We start from the raw sequence: 16,110 nt of genomic DNA, 5'->3' as shown, positions 1-16,110 counted from the left end.
TCTTATTTTGGTTATGCCTGCCTCTTTTTATATTTAGTAAGTTGACAATTCAAATATCCTACATGTCAAGTTTATAATCACAAAATTTAAAAGAATATTTTATTATATTATTCACATTTTTAATTTAGAACCACAAGATTTGAAAGTCTATCTTTATTTCTTAAATTTTGTGTCTAGTCAAACGTAGGCACTTAAATTGAGACAGAGGGAGTATATGCCAAATGAAGGAAATGAAAGGACAATTTAGACACTGCGGACCTGTGGAGACTTAAAAATAAATACACAAGAGGTAAAATTAATGTTCAACTTCTGAATTCAGTTGCTTTTTGTACAACTTATTGTTGTTGTGTTTGTCCACCTTAGACGTTTATTATACATAAGAAAAACATAGAATAGAAAAGTAGACATATATATTTAGTAATGTGGCCAAGTAATATGGGACGAAGGGAGTACTCCGTTTATTAATTCTTAAAGCCAAGTAATATGGGATGGAGGGAGTACTTCATTTATTAATTCTTAAAGAACGTGAAGTCCAAAGTGAATAAATAAAAGTGCACGGAGGAAATAAATGTGTCGGAGAATTAAAATTGAATCTTTTTATACAAACACGTGTCCATTCATCATTAATGAAATTGGCAAAATTTATTATACAATCTAATGTGTCCTTCATCAATGAAATAGGGTACAACATGGAATGCTCTATGTACAATTTGTTAATGCTGTGTTGGCCCTCCTTTGGCATTTATATATAATAATATAATATATATAATATAGAATAGAATATAATAGAAATAGATGGGTACAACATGGAATGCTCTATGTATAATTTGTTAATGCTATGTTGGTCCTCCTTTGGCACTTATACATAATAAAATATAGAAAGTTCACACAATACATGTGATTTGCAACCAATTCACATTTCTCTTCTAATTTTAGCCACCACGTAAACTATCTTTTTCTTTCGGTTTGCACAACATTGATATAGAGTAGAGTTATCATGTATGACAAAAACATCTCTGCTAGACAATGTAAATTCCAAGTGAAAAAAACATTTGGAAAAGGAGAATTCGTACAACTTTCATTTCCTTTTTGAGAGAATGCATTTACGTGGGAAGTTCGATAGCTCCTTTTAAATTTTAAAGCATCTATATGTTTTTATTTAGAATATTCCTTAACTAATAGAGAATACTTGTCGATATTCTCAATTTTAATGAACTAAGTCGATAATCGTCGACTCGAAAAAAACTTGCCACACCCTTGAGTGTCAACATAAAAAGGAGAAAAGACACTTTTAGGAAACAACCTAAGATATTAACAACTAATTTGCACGAGAGGGACGGGTAAGACAACAACAAAAAGCGCTTGAGGAGCAGTAGGATGTGTGTGGATTAAGTGATCGAGTTACGTGTCAGGACTCACGACTATTATGCAGATAACTTTTATGCAATTCAGGCGTAGCTGTTTTTTCTCGTGTGATTGAAACATTGAAGATTTAAACTTGAAAATTGAAACGCATGTTGCATATTGTAATTAATAAAAACATCATTTGAAGAAGCCTATTTAGATCGCGAGATTGGGACCTTTTTTTTTTTTTTTTTGATTTGGGACTCTCGAACACCGAATACTAAATATATTTTTGGATCGTTCAACTTGTATATCCCTAGTAACAGATGTACACTTACTATTTATTAGATCATTATGTCAAAAGAATATTTAATGAAATTGGAACTAGGTAAAAACAAATTTATTGCGTAAATAAGGATCAATTGGTCATTAGCAAAAACACTCAATAATGATCAAGATAAAGAGTAAGATAACAGATATAGTTGCGGCAAATCCCATCTACTAAGTAAGGTCCATTATCAGATTTAGATCGTTGACAATTGACAGGTCCATGTGTGTATATAAATGCAAAACCCGAAACCACGCTCTCTTCTGCTACAAGCTATAATATACGTGTCTGCATATACTTTTCCATAGTTAGAACACAAACTCATAAATATAGAAATTAGTGGTCACTTGAACTATCACTTCTTTTTGCGAGTTTTAAATTTTAACTATCAGTTGTTCCATTTTTTTATCGGAACTATTACCATTTATATATTAAGATATATGTCGAAGCTGATTAGACCAATTATCCATTGTTCTTTTTTTCCTGAATTATCACCATTTACGTATTAAAACATATCTAGTTTTTTTTAAGTAAAAAAATGGAATAGCTGAAAATTGGCAAAAAAAAGGTATTCCCTCCGTCCCAATTTAAGTGTTTTACTTTTTTTTTTTGGTATGTCCCAAAAATAACATCTCTTTCTATATTTAGTAAGCTTTTTAATTCCAACATTGTAGATGACAAGTTTAAGGTCACAAAATTGGCAAAAAAAAATTTTAAAGTGTTTTACTTTTTTTTTTTTGGTATGTCAAAAATACACTTTTTAATTCTTTAATGAAGTTTAAGGTCCACAAATTTAAAAAATCTCACAAATAAAAAATCTTTATTATTGTTCAAATAAACTATGACATTTAAACTGGAACGGATGGAGCAGTAGTGGTTAAATATAATACTAGTATTGCTGGTAAGTCAGATGATCATAGTATTGTACCAAAAAAGAAGAGAAAAGATTATTATTATTATATGAAAAGGGGGTGGAGAAAACAAAGAAAATATAAATGCGACCATTTCAAAGCGAGGTTGTCGGAAAGGCCAATAGAGAGAAAGGGGTTGGTTGTAAAGAAAGATAGTTAGGGAAGAGTGAGTTAGAATTCTCTCTCATCAATCATCATCACACGGTTCACCGATGGTAAAGGCTGCTGATCATACCATCACCATGACCACCAACAACATTCTCTTATCGAAACAACTTATTATAGCTCTTCTTGTTATGCTCCTTTTCATCCTCTTTTTTATCCTCATCGCCTGCAAGTATAAACCATGGCGTTTCTTTTACTCATCTCCCATCTCCTCCAACTCTGTCTTTCGCAACAACAAGAACAACATCAAGGTCAGACCCCCACTCTCTTTTTTTGATGTAAATTAAGTCAAGAAATGATCTTTTCTGCAATTGGGTTGTTGGGGTTTTGCTTATTGTTTTTAATTTGCCTCAAAATTGCTGGATGATGCAAATATATGGTCTTTCTGTAATTTTGGTTATAGGTTTTGATTCTTGTTTATGCCTGACCCCAAAGAAAAAAAACTTTTTGGCTCCTAATATGGTGAAATGTAAAAAAAGATTGAAACTTTTCTTGCTTTGGATTAAATTTGTTAGGGTTTATAGTTCTTGTGGGCTGATAGAGAGGAATTGATGTTGCTGACCCATCTTTATTTTGAATTGAGGTGTAGTTGATTGATTGATTATAGTTTTAATGACATGATGAGATGGGAGATGTCAATGGTAGATCATGATGTTTGGTTGTATTTGGGGATGGCAAAGTTTGAAACTTTCTTGGTTTAGGGAGCTGGTATTGTTGCCTAGTTTAGTGCATTTTCTGAATTGAATGTTGGACAGCTCAGCCTGGTTTGTATATTTAGGGATACTATGTTTTTCACATGGTTTAGGAGAGCAAGCTTGGACAGAGGAGAAACTCTTGAGTCCTGGAAAAGTTTCTTTTGCTCTATTAGGAACTGAACGCCAATGTGATCCCAAAATGACCGAGCAATTAAAGTTCCAGGGGTGTCGTACTTATTTGGTTTTCTTGAAGAGCTAACTACATCATTATGTCATGTTCAGTGGTTACTTAGGAAGTTCTAAGAGGCGATTTATCTTACCTCCCATGATATGTCACTTGTTATGTAGTTGAACTTCTGTTTTGTGGGCCCTATTATGATATTTGACATGGTTGTATCTGTCCAGGACCTTGAGGTACAGTTGAGGCTTTTGGAGGAAACATATGAATTACTAAAATTAATTAAAAAAAAAAAATAGCTATTTCCTACTTCTTCCATCATTGGAACACACCTAACCTATGAACATGTTTGAATTGATGGATTGTTGTTGCACTTCATTAGGGTTAAGCGTGTATTTGCACATGCCGCGTTTTAACATTTTCTTTTACCAGCTAATCGGTGAAGATGGTAAATAATACGAAAAAAATAAGTTCAGGGGTGTCATAGCCTCATAGAACCCCGACATAGTTTAGGTGTGTAATTGGCAATTTCATCATAGTTTAGGTGTGTTTCTATGCCTTGTCCCTTTAACTTACCTCCAACATTTAGCTTTATCAATTCAATCAATGCACCAACACGCCTAATGACGTGCAACAACAATCCATCTACACAAGGATGTTCTATTTCCAACAATCTTTACTCATTTGAATCCATCAATACCCATTTAGGGTCCAACATCGGCTATAAGCTATCCAAATCTCTTTTCCCATATTACTCCCATGATTCAAGTACAAAATTCCATTGCAAAGCATATATTAACTCAATTGAGTTATTAGTGTCCATAATTAACTCAATTTCTTAACCCCAAGTTATTATTCATCTTCTTCCTCCCTAAGTTCTTCAATGTCAAGAACATCCTTTTCTGGAGTTATTCAATACCATATTTAATCCATGAATCTAGCTCATAAACATACTCAATAAGCTTATTTACGCATCATAATCAAAACTTGAAGTGAGATTACATCTTGCAGCCCAAATCTTGAAAATCACAACTTGAGTGATTTTTGAGTTCTTGAAGATTTGATGAAGAAATCTAATGTTTTGTATGTAAAGGTGATGTTAGAATCCATGTATATTGACTATACTTAAACTCAAATTATCATTCTTAACAACCTTGCTTTAGCTCAAAGTCCCTACTTTGAAGCTCCCAACCATAACCCCTTTCAAGTAAAATGGTTTTACTGCCCATAACTGCCATTTTATACACCAGGGGTCCTTGCCGTGAAGCTCGCATCGTGGACCTATCTGGAGCGCTAGAGGCTTCATGCCACTCGTCGATAAAAAGGCCATAACTTTTTTTACAAAGCTCAGATTGTATGAAGGTTGGAAACTAGACTGAAGGACTACAATTTATATATATATACCATAGCCAATTTCCTTTTACATTGAGAGTAATCCTCTTTTTGGATATGATTTTCATAATAACTATAGCCAAGTTTCGTATACATTGGGAATAATGCTATTTTGAAGTTAAAGCCATGAGTTACTTTGGGCGTTTTTCCCGTTAACATTTTCAACTTTGATTTTAGCTTCATATGGCCACTTTACCACTTCTAATTCATAACATGCACACATTGGTATACCCCAAACACTTTATTAGGCTGTGTGGATCCCGCCTCGGGGCACCCTAATTACGTCATTAAACCCGTTATTACCAAAATTCAAAGCATAGACTCTTACAAGGCTTTACACATCTCATTTGAAGGTTAAGTTGGTGAAGGGGGTGGACTTATTTAATTATATCTTCAAGATGTCTCTTTATGTGTGGTTGGATTATTTTATTGGCACGTGGAAAGCTTTTTGATGGGTGACGGCGAGACTTGAATCTAGGATCTTGCTTGTTCTGCTATTATGTTGAATTGTGTGATCACTTCATTCAAAAGGTTAAAGTGTTAAGGAAGGGATTTTTTTTTTGTCCTTGACTATATTTCTATTATTGTTACTGAAAAAACACTTGATACTTTATTTGTTTCTAACTGGATCTCACGGTTGAATGCTAAAGGTCATTATGGATTACTTTTATGGTAATATTAATTATTATTTGTTCTGCTTTGCACTACAAAACAGGGAACTTAATCTATATGTAACTGCAAAGTTGTAAAGCTATATTGGACTAATAGTGCATAATGGCTGTAGTATTAATTTGGAGATTTCTATCTGATGCTAAGAAAGTCAGACACCATTCAATTTTAAATGGAGGGATTTCATCTTCTTTTTTTCAATAAAAAAAGGAAATGTTAGATTCTAGATGATTTGATAGATCATATAGCACCTAGAGACTGTAGATTACTCAACATAAGGGATTAATTCTTCTGCACTCTCCCACTCCTGTATGTAATTTGTTAGAACTTCTTAAGATGAAATAGAGCTTCTATAGATTGCAAGAATTTGTGTATTGACTTTGAAGTTTGAGTGAGGGTATTTGATCACGTCTATGATACTCGTTCATTTTCCGCGTTATACTTTTCTTACTTTATTGCCCATGTCTTCCACGTTCTTTTCTTGTTGTTAATATCCATTATTCTGTCTATGAATTTGTTATAATTCTAGACTAGCCTTGTCCCAGTGTCATGACTTGCTAGAATCTGACAGCTGTTAACATATAAACGCATATAGATAAACTTTCTAACCTTCTCATGCTTTGATCTTTTTGGGCATTCCGTATCTAAGTGAAGTCCTTACAAAAGATTTGGATAAGAAGAAGAAAGGTTGTGGACTATCTTGTTCCTATGCAGGTGTATGTTACTTTTGACTCACTGTCTGATATGAATGACTTTCAAAGGATGCTACTGGAGCTACTATGTATTCTGGGGTTACCTTAAATGTCTTCCTAGTTGTTCATTCTTCATGTTTATAATAAGTTTGGCTCTACCTTCCCTGCGCCCCTTCTGGTTCATTCTTTTGAAATTGCTGTAATTATCTTTTATGTAGGCTGAAGATATAGAGAGGCCTCTTATTTCAGATGATTTGCATGTAGTTGAAAGCCAGAGTCATGACTATTCTAGAGGTTATGCTCATGATGCAGGCGGTCACCAGAATCAAGGGGCTTATGGATCTCCCTGGACACAGGGACTTGTTCATAAACAAAGGCTGGCCCCCATAAATCCTCAATTATCACATAGTATGTAACGCTTCCTTCCTTGTTGATTGGCTTTTTATTCGTTGTGGTTCATAACTTCAGTTGCTTTTTCCAGGCGACAGTTTTGTTCTGGATGTTTGTGATACTTCAGAAGATATTTCTATTGGCCAGACGCTTAAGCGTCCACTTGTGTTTAATCAGCTAGCAGAAGAACAGAAACACATCAGACCAGAAGATGTAAAGTATAGATCGAATTCGGCAATACAGAATGAGAAGTTCGGAGATTTTGTTTCAAAAGATACTAAAGATCAAAGTAATTTCTTCTACCACTATGACAAGTGCTTGATGTTTTTTCACACTCTTTTGATTGGAAGCATGTGTAAACAGTGTCATCATATTTTTCTTTTAGAAGTGCAGGAAGCATCCTCATGCTGGAGGTTATCTCAGGACCCTGTGAAGGTCTTCAGCATTCCATGCAGTCAACAGATACATCTAGGCTTCCACTTACTCTTGGAAGAGTGACACCTAGTGATATCGTGGTGAAGGATTCAGAGGTTTCTGGCAAGCATGCAATGATAAACTGGAATATAAATGTATGTCCTTCGAAATTATGGATTCTTATGGATCTTGGCTGATGTTATTATTATTAACATGTTATATTGTTTCTCAGTTATTAATTTGCAAAAGAAAATTAAATAGAAGACACATTTCACCTTTATTGTTTCAGAAATTGAGGTGGGAGCTGGTTGACATGGGTAGCTTGAATGGCACACTAGTAAATTCCCATGCTGTGCATAATCCTCATTCTGGGAGCAGACAGTGGGGTGATCCAGTTGAGCTTGCCAATGGAGACATAATAACGCTTGGCACAACTTCGAGAATATTTGTAAGTCAATGGACTTTGTACTGCTGGCACTATGTTAAGGTTCTTCGTTTGAGATGGACCCATCCCCTCCCACAAAATAAATGAATAAACAGACAATGAATTCCTTGCTGATCCTTCCCCCTACATAAAGGCACCAATTTTAATAGAGACAGAGTATCTTTGCTTTCTAATACTTCCATGTGTAACTGTATTCAAGGCTGGCTATTTTAAAAGTTAATAAAATTTATTTGTTGCAAAACTGACGACCAAGGAGTTGCTATGAAAACAAAGGATACCTACAGTCAAGGAGCACCAGCAAGAAGGGAAACTCATTGGCACTAATGGATACACTGTGCTCTAGCATCCTTCCCATCACCCCCATAAAGAAAAAGGTGTCCTGATGACAATATTTGAATTGTATGCTCGAGGTAATTACTTATCAAAAAAAAAAAAAAGGAGAAGAAAATGCCAGATATATAACCTCCTTGAAACTTCATTTTTGTGCTCTCTCCATGGCTTCCCTCGTTGATGCTATCCATCCACTGTTTCTATCGTGCTCTGTCCCTCTGTCTCCTTGCTCCAAATCTACCCCTTGCAAATTAGTGGAAATCCGAGCAGCTTTTGTATTGGGTTGAACTCATTTTCTGGGGATGATGGTATAAGTTGTATGATGTAGGGTGCGGGGTTCCCAAATAGCAACTAAAAAAGGTATGGAGTGCGATAGAAGTTGATGAAGCCTTTAAGTTCTTTTCCAAAACTAATATTTCACGTGAAGAAACCAATGGCTCATTTCATGTGGGCAGAATCTTGAATGCTCTAAGTGCTATATGTATTAAAATAAGGACTGAGCTACAGATTGACCACGGAAATTGCAGTTTGCTCTTTATTCTACTGAACATGGATAATTTGATCTCTTCTGATTAAATGAGTGGAAACCAGTCACGACAAGGTGAATAAGAAAGTTGGATTTCGAAAGGGATTAAAGTAGCCTTTTAGTATGATACAAATGCAAGGTAGAGACCGAGCATGGGTTTACTAAAAAATTGATCTAATACAAGAGCTATGCCTCAATCCCAAGCTAGCTGGGGTCGGCAGTATGAATGATATCATAAATGCTCTGTTTGGGTCCAAAATGTATCAATACTTCGTACTTAAAGATTACGCTTGGTCCAACATATATATTCTGGTGCTTATATTTCTAATATACTGAGTCTTCTCGTAAGCACTAGTCTTCTAGTTGGTACCACATATACGGATTTCAACTTTCATTGTTCTCTATCTTTTGCTAGATCTGCCTGTATTCAGAAATACCCTAAATATGTTGAAATAATCTCTTTCCATGTGAATTTAGGTCTAACTTTTCCTCTGTTAACACCTTCAATGATCATGTTTCACATGTAAGAACCCGTGTGTATCTAGACGCCTACGTAACATGTGGCCAAACCATCTCAAGAATTTTCTCATTTTATCATTTTTATGTGTTGCTTGCGCCTTATGATGGATGTGATCTTTTACGATCGTATCTAATCTTGTATGACTGCATATCCATCTAAATATTCGCATCTCTGCAACACTCATTTTGGACATGTTGAGCTTTAGAGCCTCAACATTCACTCCCTTACCACTTTGTTGGTCGTACAGTCATTCTATAGAATTTGTCTTTCTCTTTGGTACATAGCTTTCTATCACATAATACTTTTGTGACACTCCTCCATTTCAAACATCCTACTTTAATACTGTGTGTGTTAATCTATCATTCCATTCTTCAGGAACATTGAGCCCAGATATCTAAAATCTACATTTAGCTACCTTTTGGACATGTTGAGCTTTAGAGCCTCAACATTCACTCCCTTACCACTTTGTTGGTCGTACAGTCATTCTATAGAATTTGTCTTTCTCTTTGGTACGTAGCTTTCTATCACATAATACTTTTGTGACACTCCTCCATTTCAAACATCCTACTTTAATACTGTGTGTGTTAATCTATCATTCCATTCTTCAGGAACATTGAGCCCAGATATCTAAAATCTACATTTAGCTACCTTAATATCTGTCTCACCTCAGCTTCACTCCTATCTCGCTGCCTAAACTTGTATTGCCTGTGTCTGTCCTACTCCTACTTATCCTAGTGGTCAAAGAGGTGCAGTCAGTCAGTCACAGCCTTGGAACCAAGGATTGAATCCCAGCAGAGGCGACACTGGTTGAATTCTTTGCATTTGCTTAAGTCTTGGTTGGCATAGTTATCCTTTACTGGTATTGCTGAGAGAGTGAGAGGTAGCGGATATCCAGTAAGTTACTCGAGGTGCGCACAAACAGTGATATCCAGGCCAGGGTTTGGTTACGTCTTTATACACAGCTCAAAATTTACATGTTTTATTATCAAAAAAGTAAATTGCTCAATACCTAAATCTGGACCAAAGTTGGTCACTTTTGCCCTTGCAATCCAATTTAGCTCTTTTGTGAGGAGGCAGTAGTAGGAAGATGAACAATATTTTGGCATAGTATGTCATTGCTATTCTATAGACTTAGAGTGTTAGTGAACAACCATGACCCTTCAAGCCACCTACCATTTTCCTTTGTCAATTTTTTTATACAAATGTTGCTTAGTTATGTCAACCTTCACTCTTTGTACATCTATTCATGTTTAAGCTGTTGCGATCCTGTAATGGCGTTTATTTTGGCGAGTGTTATCCCGGCTGTTTCTATTTGAAGTGAGCCTTTTTTCCATTCCTTGAGCTAAAAGGTTGGCAATCATAGTACCCAAGGGTGTGGCCTAGTGGTCAATGAAGTGGGTTGAGAGTCAAATCCCCACTAAGACAAAAACACTAGATGATTTCTTCCCATCTGTCATAGCCTTGGTGGACAGAGTTACCTGGTATTTGTTGTTGGTGGGAGGTGGCAGGTACACCATGGAATTAGTCGAGGTGCACGAGAGCTGGCCCGGACACCACGGTTATAAAAAAAGGGCTGGCAATCATAATTTCCAATTTTGTCATTGACAACATAGAAGAAAATCTCTGTAAAATGTGTTACCTACTGTACTATGTAGCATGCTTTGGTTTGATTAGGGATAGACATCATGAACGAAAAGTTTGAGCTGTATGATCAAAAAGCTGCTAATATTTGGGTGGAAAACCTAGTGTTATTTGAGTCAATCAATTTTTTCATTGACAATAAAGAAGAAAATCTCTGTAAAAACCTGTTACCTCTGTGCTATTTAACATGGTCTGGTTTGATTAGGAATTGAAAGAAAAGTTTGAGCTGTTTGATTAAAAAGTTGCTAATATTCAGGAAGGAAAACCTAGTGTATTGGAGTCAATTAATCACGAAATGCTTGGTTTAAGTCATTGAACTGTTTAAATGGATGCTATATCAGAAAAGTTTACATGTCTCCCGGACAAACCACCTTTAGAAAATGGTAATAAATGTGAAACGCAATTAATGTATGATTGCAGGCGTGTATATAGTTGCTCATTGTCATCTCATTTTTTTTCTCTTCCAGGTACAAATTAGATCCCAAACTGATCAGGTCCCATTTGGGATTGGTGTCGCATCAGATGCCATGGCCGTACGTCGAGGAGGAAAGAAGCTGCCTATGGAAGATGTTTGCTATTACCATTGGCCTCTTCCGGGGACGGATAAGGTTTTACAATTGAAAGCTTTATATTATTTTACCGGCCAAAATATAATGACCAAAAGATTTGTGTATCTGACATTGTAGTTTGGATTGTTTGGGATATGCGACGGACACGGAGGAGCAGATGCTGCAGCGTCTGTCAGCAAGTAAGTAATAATCACTATGTTATGTAATCTTTATATAAAAAAAAAAAAAAAAAACCACTATGTTATGTAACTTCACCACTAAAAATAAAACTTAATCTTGACCCAAAGAGATCATAGATGATGTTTTCTTCAATTTTACCAGTCACAAAGCAATTGGTTGTTTTTTCCGCCAATGATATAGGCTGTATTTTCTTGGTTTATGGAGAAAATATCCTGAGAAGCATTCTAGATTCTGGATGATAGCACATCTTCTTTAGTCATTGAAATTTTGGAATCAACTTTAAAAATTAAATCTTTAATTAAATTTCCTGAATTCATTGTTTTTTGGTCTTTGCTAGTTAGCAAATTCTTCGTCGCAGCTGTGTGCTAATTTTATCTTCGTGGTTTCTTGCCTTATACAGAATAATGCCTCAGATGGTTGCTAGCATCCTATCAGATTCATATAGAAGGGAGAGGGTATTATCACAGTCTGATGCTTCAGATGTTCTTAGAGAGGCGTTTTCTCAAACTGAAGCAAGTATAGATCACCACTATGAGGTTTTTACCTAGACTTATTTTGTAAATCTTATAAGCCTTATTCGGCTGATTAAAGCTTTATCTCTAAGTGTGTAGCAAGTATGTAAGCCTGAGTCTCTGTGTGTGTCTCAAGTTTAATTATATGAATGTTGTGAGTTGAGGAACAGAATTTTGTGGTTTGCAGATTTCCCTTGTTCTCATGTTTCTTGCCTTTATTGTTTGATTATTAAGTTCATGCTGCACATCACTGTTAGAGTTACATGCTCTTACTTTGGAAGAGTGAAAGCTGTTATAGGTATTAGTTTGTTGAATTTACTAATATCTTCCTTATTGCCTCAACTAATCTGTCAGGGATGTACTGCAACAGTGCTTCTAGTTTGGGCTGATGGTCATGAAAATTTTTATGCGCAATGTGCAAATGTGGGAGATTCAGCTTGTGTTGTAAAGTGCGTCCTCACACTTCCATCAGTAATTTCATTTGCTAACTATTAAATACATGGCTGCAGTTAAATATGGCATTTGATTGCTTTTGACGTTCTTCATTCTTGTCTTGTATTTAATAATGATTTTATTTGCTTTGCATGATCTGTTACCAACCTTTTTGTTTAAATTTCCCTTCTGTTGGAAAATTCCTTCGGATTTATCGATCTATAGTCTAATTTTCTTTGATTGGTTAGTATAAATTTTTATTAATATCTAATCCAACACTAAAATATATCGGTTGGGTAGTCTCGGGGGAGAGGGGGGGGGGGTGACTGAGTGGTTGAGACACAGGAATAAAAACCTGGAGATCGCATATTTGAATCCTGGATACAACATTCAATGTGTGTGTGAGCTCATATGCTCCATGCCTCCATCTTTAGTGTGCAGATTTACCCGACACTTGTTCTACAAATTTCATCTACATGTTGTGAGATAAAAAATGTTATATGAGTGTAGATATTGGGCGTCTAAAGCTCAAAATATTCATTAAGTGATTGTCGTAAAAAATGCGGATGTGAAGATGGGTGTATCATACAAGGTTAGATGATCTAATCCGACAAAAGGTGCATACGACATGCATATAGGATTAAATAGGAATAGTTCGCGGAAATGGTTTCACCGTGCCCTATATGGATGTTAGAACGCATTGGTTCAGTAGGTGCAACACTAATCCTTGATGTGGACTTACTCTAAGAACACCACACAATCGCTGTATCTGGCATGGAGTCCACTGTTTTTCATGAAGTGCTATGATACTTATGTTAAATTTTAGGAGACCACGGGAGATCAGAGTTTGAATCCCAACAAGGAAATTATATAAAACTAGGTGATTTTTTGTCCCCATCTGCCTATGTTTCGGTGGGTATAGTAACCTGAAAACTGTATTAGTATAAGTAGTTGAAGTGTGCATAAATTGGCGTGACCACCACTGTTATCGAAGAAATTGTTAGTTTTAAGGTAGTGTGCAATTTAGAGAACCTTTGCTTTTAGAGCATCGTGAATGTACCTTATAAAACACATTATTTAGTATTAGAAAATGGGTTTGAATAGACCGCATGGATGACTAGAATTTATATGGCTGATCCATTTAGTTTAGGCTTAATAGTTGATTGATTGACAGTACATAGTTGTAGGGACTAGGCTGTAGTGCTATTTTATATGTAGCTACAAGTTGTCGTGATGCCATGCCTTGTCAACTCATTCCATGGAAGGTGGGGGAAATTACTTAGAGATATATAGGTATTGTAAACTACTTAGCTTAAACTCATCTGTTCTGTCTTTGTTTGAGGCAGTATTGATGGGAAGCAGACAAAAATGAGTGAAGATCACAGAATAACTAGTCTCTCCGAAAGGCTGCGTATCCAAGCAACAGGGGAGCCTTTAAAAGAAGGGGAAACAAGACTATGTGGTGAGTAGAATCTCTTGTTTCTATTGTGCTTGTATCCCGCTGTATATTTCAAAGATCAACCAGCAACTTATTTGCTTGCTCTTAAATAGGTTTAAACCTTGCTCGTATGCTCGGAGACAAATTTCTTAAACAGCAAGATGTTCGCTTCAGTTCGGAACCTTATATTAGTCAAGTTGTGTACATACATCAAGCTAGCAAAGGATTTGCACTGATAGCTAGGTAATTCTACTTTATTTGAAGTCATTTCTTGTATTGCTGCAGAGCTGTTTCATTCTCTCTTTAATCCTGATTTTCCTTCTCATATCCCAAATCCACCCTCTACCGTACTTAACCGAAAAAAGTTTACATGCTTGCGTCTAACGGATAGGACATCGATAAGTACATTTCTTCCGGATTCTTCAAGACATGTTAAAGATTAGTAAAAGCCCACTCTATATCAGATACTCGCACCCTTATTGGGTACCTATAGCGGAATCCAAGCAGTAATCTTGCATTTACCTTATATACTGTAATTATATATGCTTTCCGATTTATCCAGTTCGGCCCAATATTGGGTGTTAAAAAACGTAGTGGAGTTTGGGTGTTAAAAAACGTAGTGGAGTATTTGTTACTTTCTTGTGATTTGCCGTTGCTTAAAAGATGCTTTAACTTTGTGGATTTGTTATTCCAGTGATGGCTTCTGGGATGTTATTAATGTTAAAAAGGCAGTCCAACTAGTCCAACAGGTATAAGCATTTTGGTGGTTCCTGTGGATTCTTTCCAAGTTATGGCTTCTTTACCCATTTTCAATATTGTATGATGTGCAGGCAAAAGAGAGAATCTCAACAGATGAAGAGATTTCTGCAGAGAAAATAGCAAACTCTTTGTTGAGCGAGGCCAGATCATTGCGTACAAAAGATAATACTTCCATAATTTTCTTAGATTTTGACACCACCAATAGAATTCTTTCTTGTAAACTTGACTCATAGGATTGACTTTCATATCTTTAGTATATTATAATTACAATGATATATGATTATCTCTCTTTCTTTTTAAAAAATTTGAAGATCAGTTCCCTGAATTTTATCTCTAACCCTCTGTTAATATACTTGCCCCCCCACCCTCCTGTCATTGATAAATGCTCAGCTCTGTAAATTCTCAAACTTCAACAATCAACTGGATGATCCTTATTTGTTTCGTTCGACAGAATGAGATGAATATGATTCACAGTGGTGGATCCTAATGCCGGTTTTCACATTCTAACAACTTTGAGTAGTTTCAGAAACAAATTCTATATGTCTGAAAAACAAACATATAGAGTTGGATGTGCCTTTTTTTTTTTTTTTTTTTGGATGTGCGTTTTAGAACCTACTTTTTAATGCGGAAGCAGAATTCACCGCGTCTAAAATTTGAATTTGCCATATGAAGTTATGATACGTGAAAATATGCCTAGGAATACCTGGTATTCTTCTAAACCTTTTGGACGAAATAGGTCAATAGCTACTTTTAAGACTTAATATCAAATATTAGCTTACTATTTAAAAGTTGCATTTAGCCACTCTGTTGACCCGAAAAAAGCTTTGGACAAAAGCAAATGCTACTGAAATTTAAAGGATTAACAAGTGGGATCCAAGGAAAGCTTTATGGAGCTCAAAACCAAGGAAGGATTCATGGGGTTCAAACCTTTATAAGTTCAATGAGATTCAAGAGATCAATTTGAGGATTTTGACTTAGTTTCTTAAATAGGAAATTTAGGAATTTGATAATCAAGTCAAAGTCGATACTTGATTATAAAATTGAGATTGTAAGCGTATGGGTAATCTGGTTCTAGAACTTATTTTGGGATTCAACTAGTTTGGCTATGGATAGACTTTTTGTTAACTTTCCGCTGATTTTGACCTAGATATATGAAATGATTGCTCCGATTAATGTAATTGACACCGTCAATCGATATTATGCATAGATTGAAAGTGTTGGAGGTTGTTCTGGAGGAGATCTTCACATTCCGATTTAAGAAAGGTTGTCGGTTTCAAGGTGATTGAGACTTTTACCTTGGAGTTGCTTGTTTTTCCAAAAGCATGAATTAAAACTTGCATAATTGCTTTGTAATTACCTAGTATATTGTAGGGCGAGCGCATATTAGAACATATATGCTATTTTGAGCTATTACTCTATGTTATACTCTCTCGCGACTATAATGTGATATACATGTTTATGCGGTTTGTTATTACGAACTATGCTCGATGTACTATTATACTTGTTATGATTGTTTATAATTATTGTTATTATGCTGTATTTTTCTTTCATGCATTATTTTGAAGATTAGTTCCACGGAG

At 35.6% G+C, this 16,110-nt stretch overlaps 1 protein-coding gene across 1 annotated transcript; it reads left to right on the top strand.

The window, feature by feature from the left end:
• The first annotated feature begins 2,581 nt into the window (after positions 1–2,581).
• Positions 2,582–14,855, top strand: LOC132063360 (protein phosphatase 2C 70). Its single transcript, XM_059455867.1, has 13 exons — positions 2,582–2,999; positions 6,593–6,782; positions 6,856–7,053; positions 7,158–7,333; positions 7,468–7,626; positions 11,108–11,248; positions 11,327–11,388; positions 11,790–11,925; positions 12,256–12,350; positions 13,680–13,795; positions 13,885–14,014; positions 14,466–14,520; positions 14,602–14,855. Exons 1-13 carry the CDS (start codon positions 2,796–2,798, stop codon positions 14,761–14,763), a joined length of 1,824 nt encoding a protein of 607 aa, XP_059311850.1. The 5' UTR covers positions 2,582–2,795; the 3' UTR covers positions 14,764–14,855.
• Positions 14,856–16,110: the final 1,255 nt, after the last annotated feature.

Source organism: Lycium ferocissimum, chromosome 7 (genome assembly GCF_029784015.1).
Source record: "Lycium ferocissimum isolate CSIRO_LF1 chromosome 7, AGI_CSIRO_Lferr_CH_V1, whole genome shotgun sequence".
Classification (NCBI taxonomy): domain Eukaryota; kingdom Viridiplantae; phylum Streptophyta; class Magnoliopsida; order Solanales; family Solanaceae; genus Lycium; species Lycium ferocissimum.
Note: the sequence above shows the minus strand (reverse complement) of the source record. Positions and strands in the feature narration are given on the sequence as shown.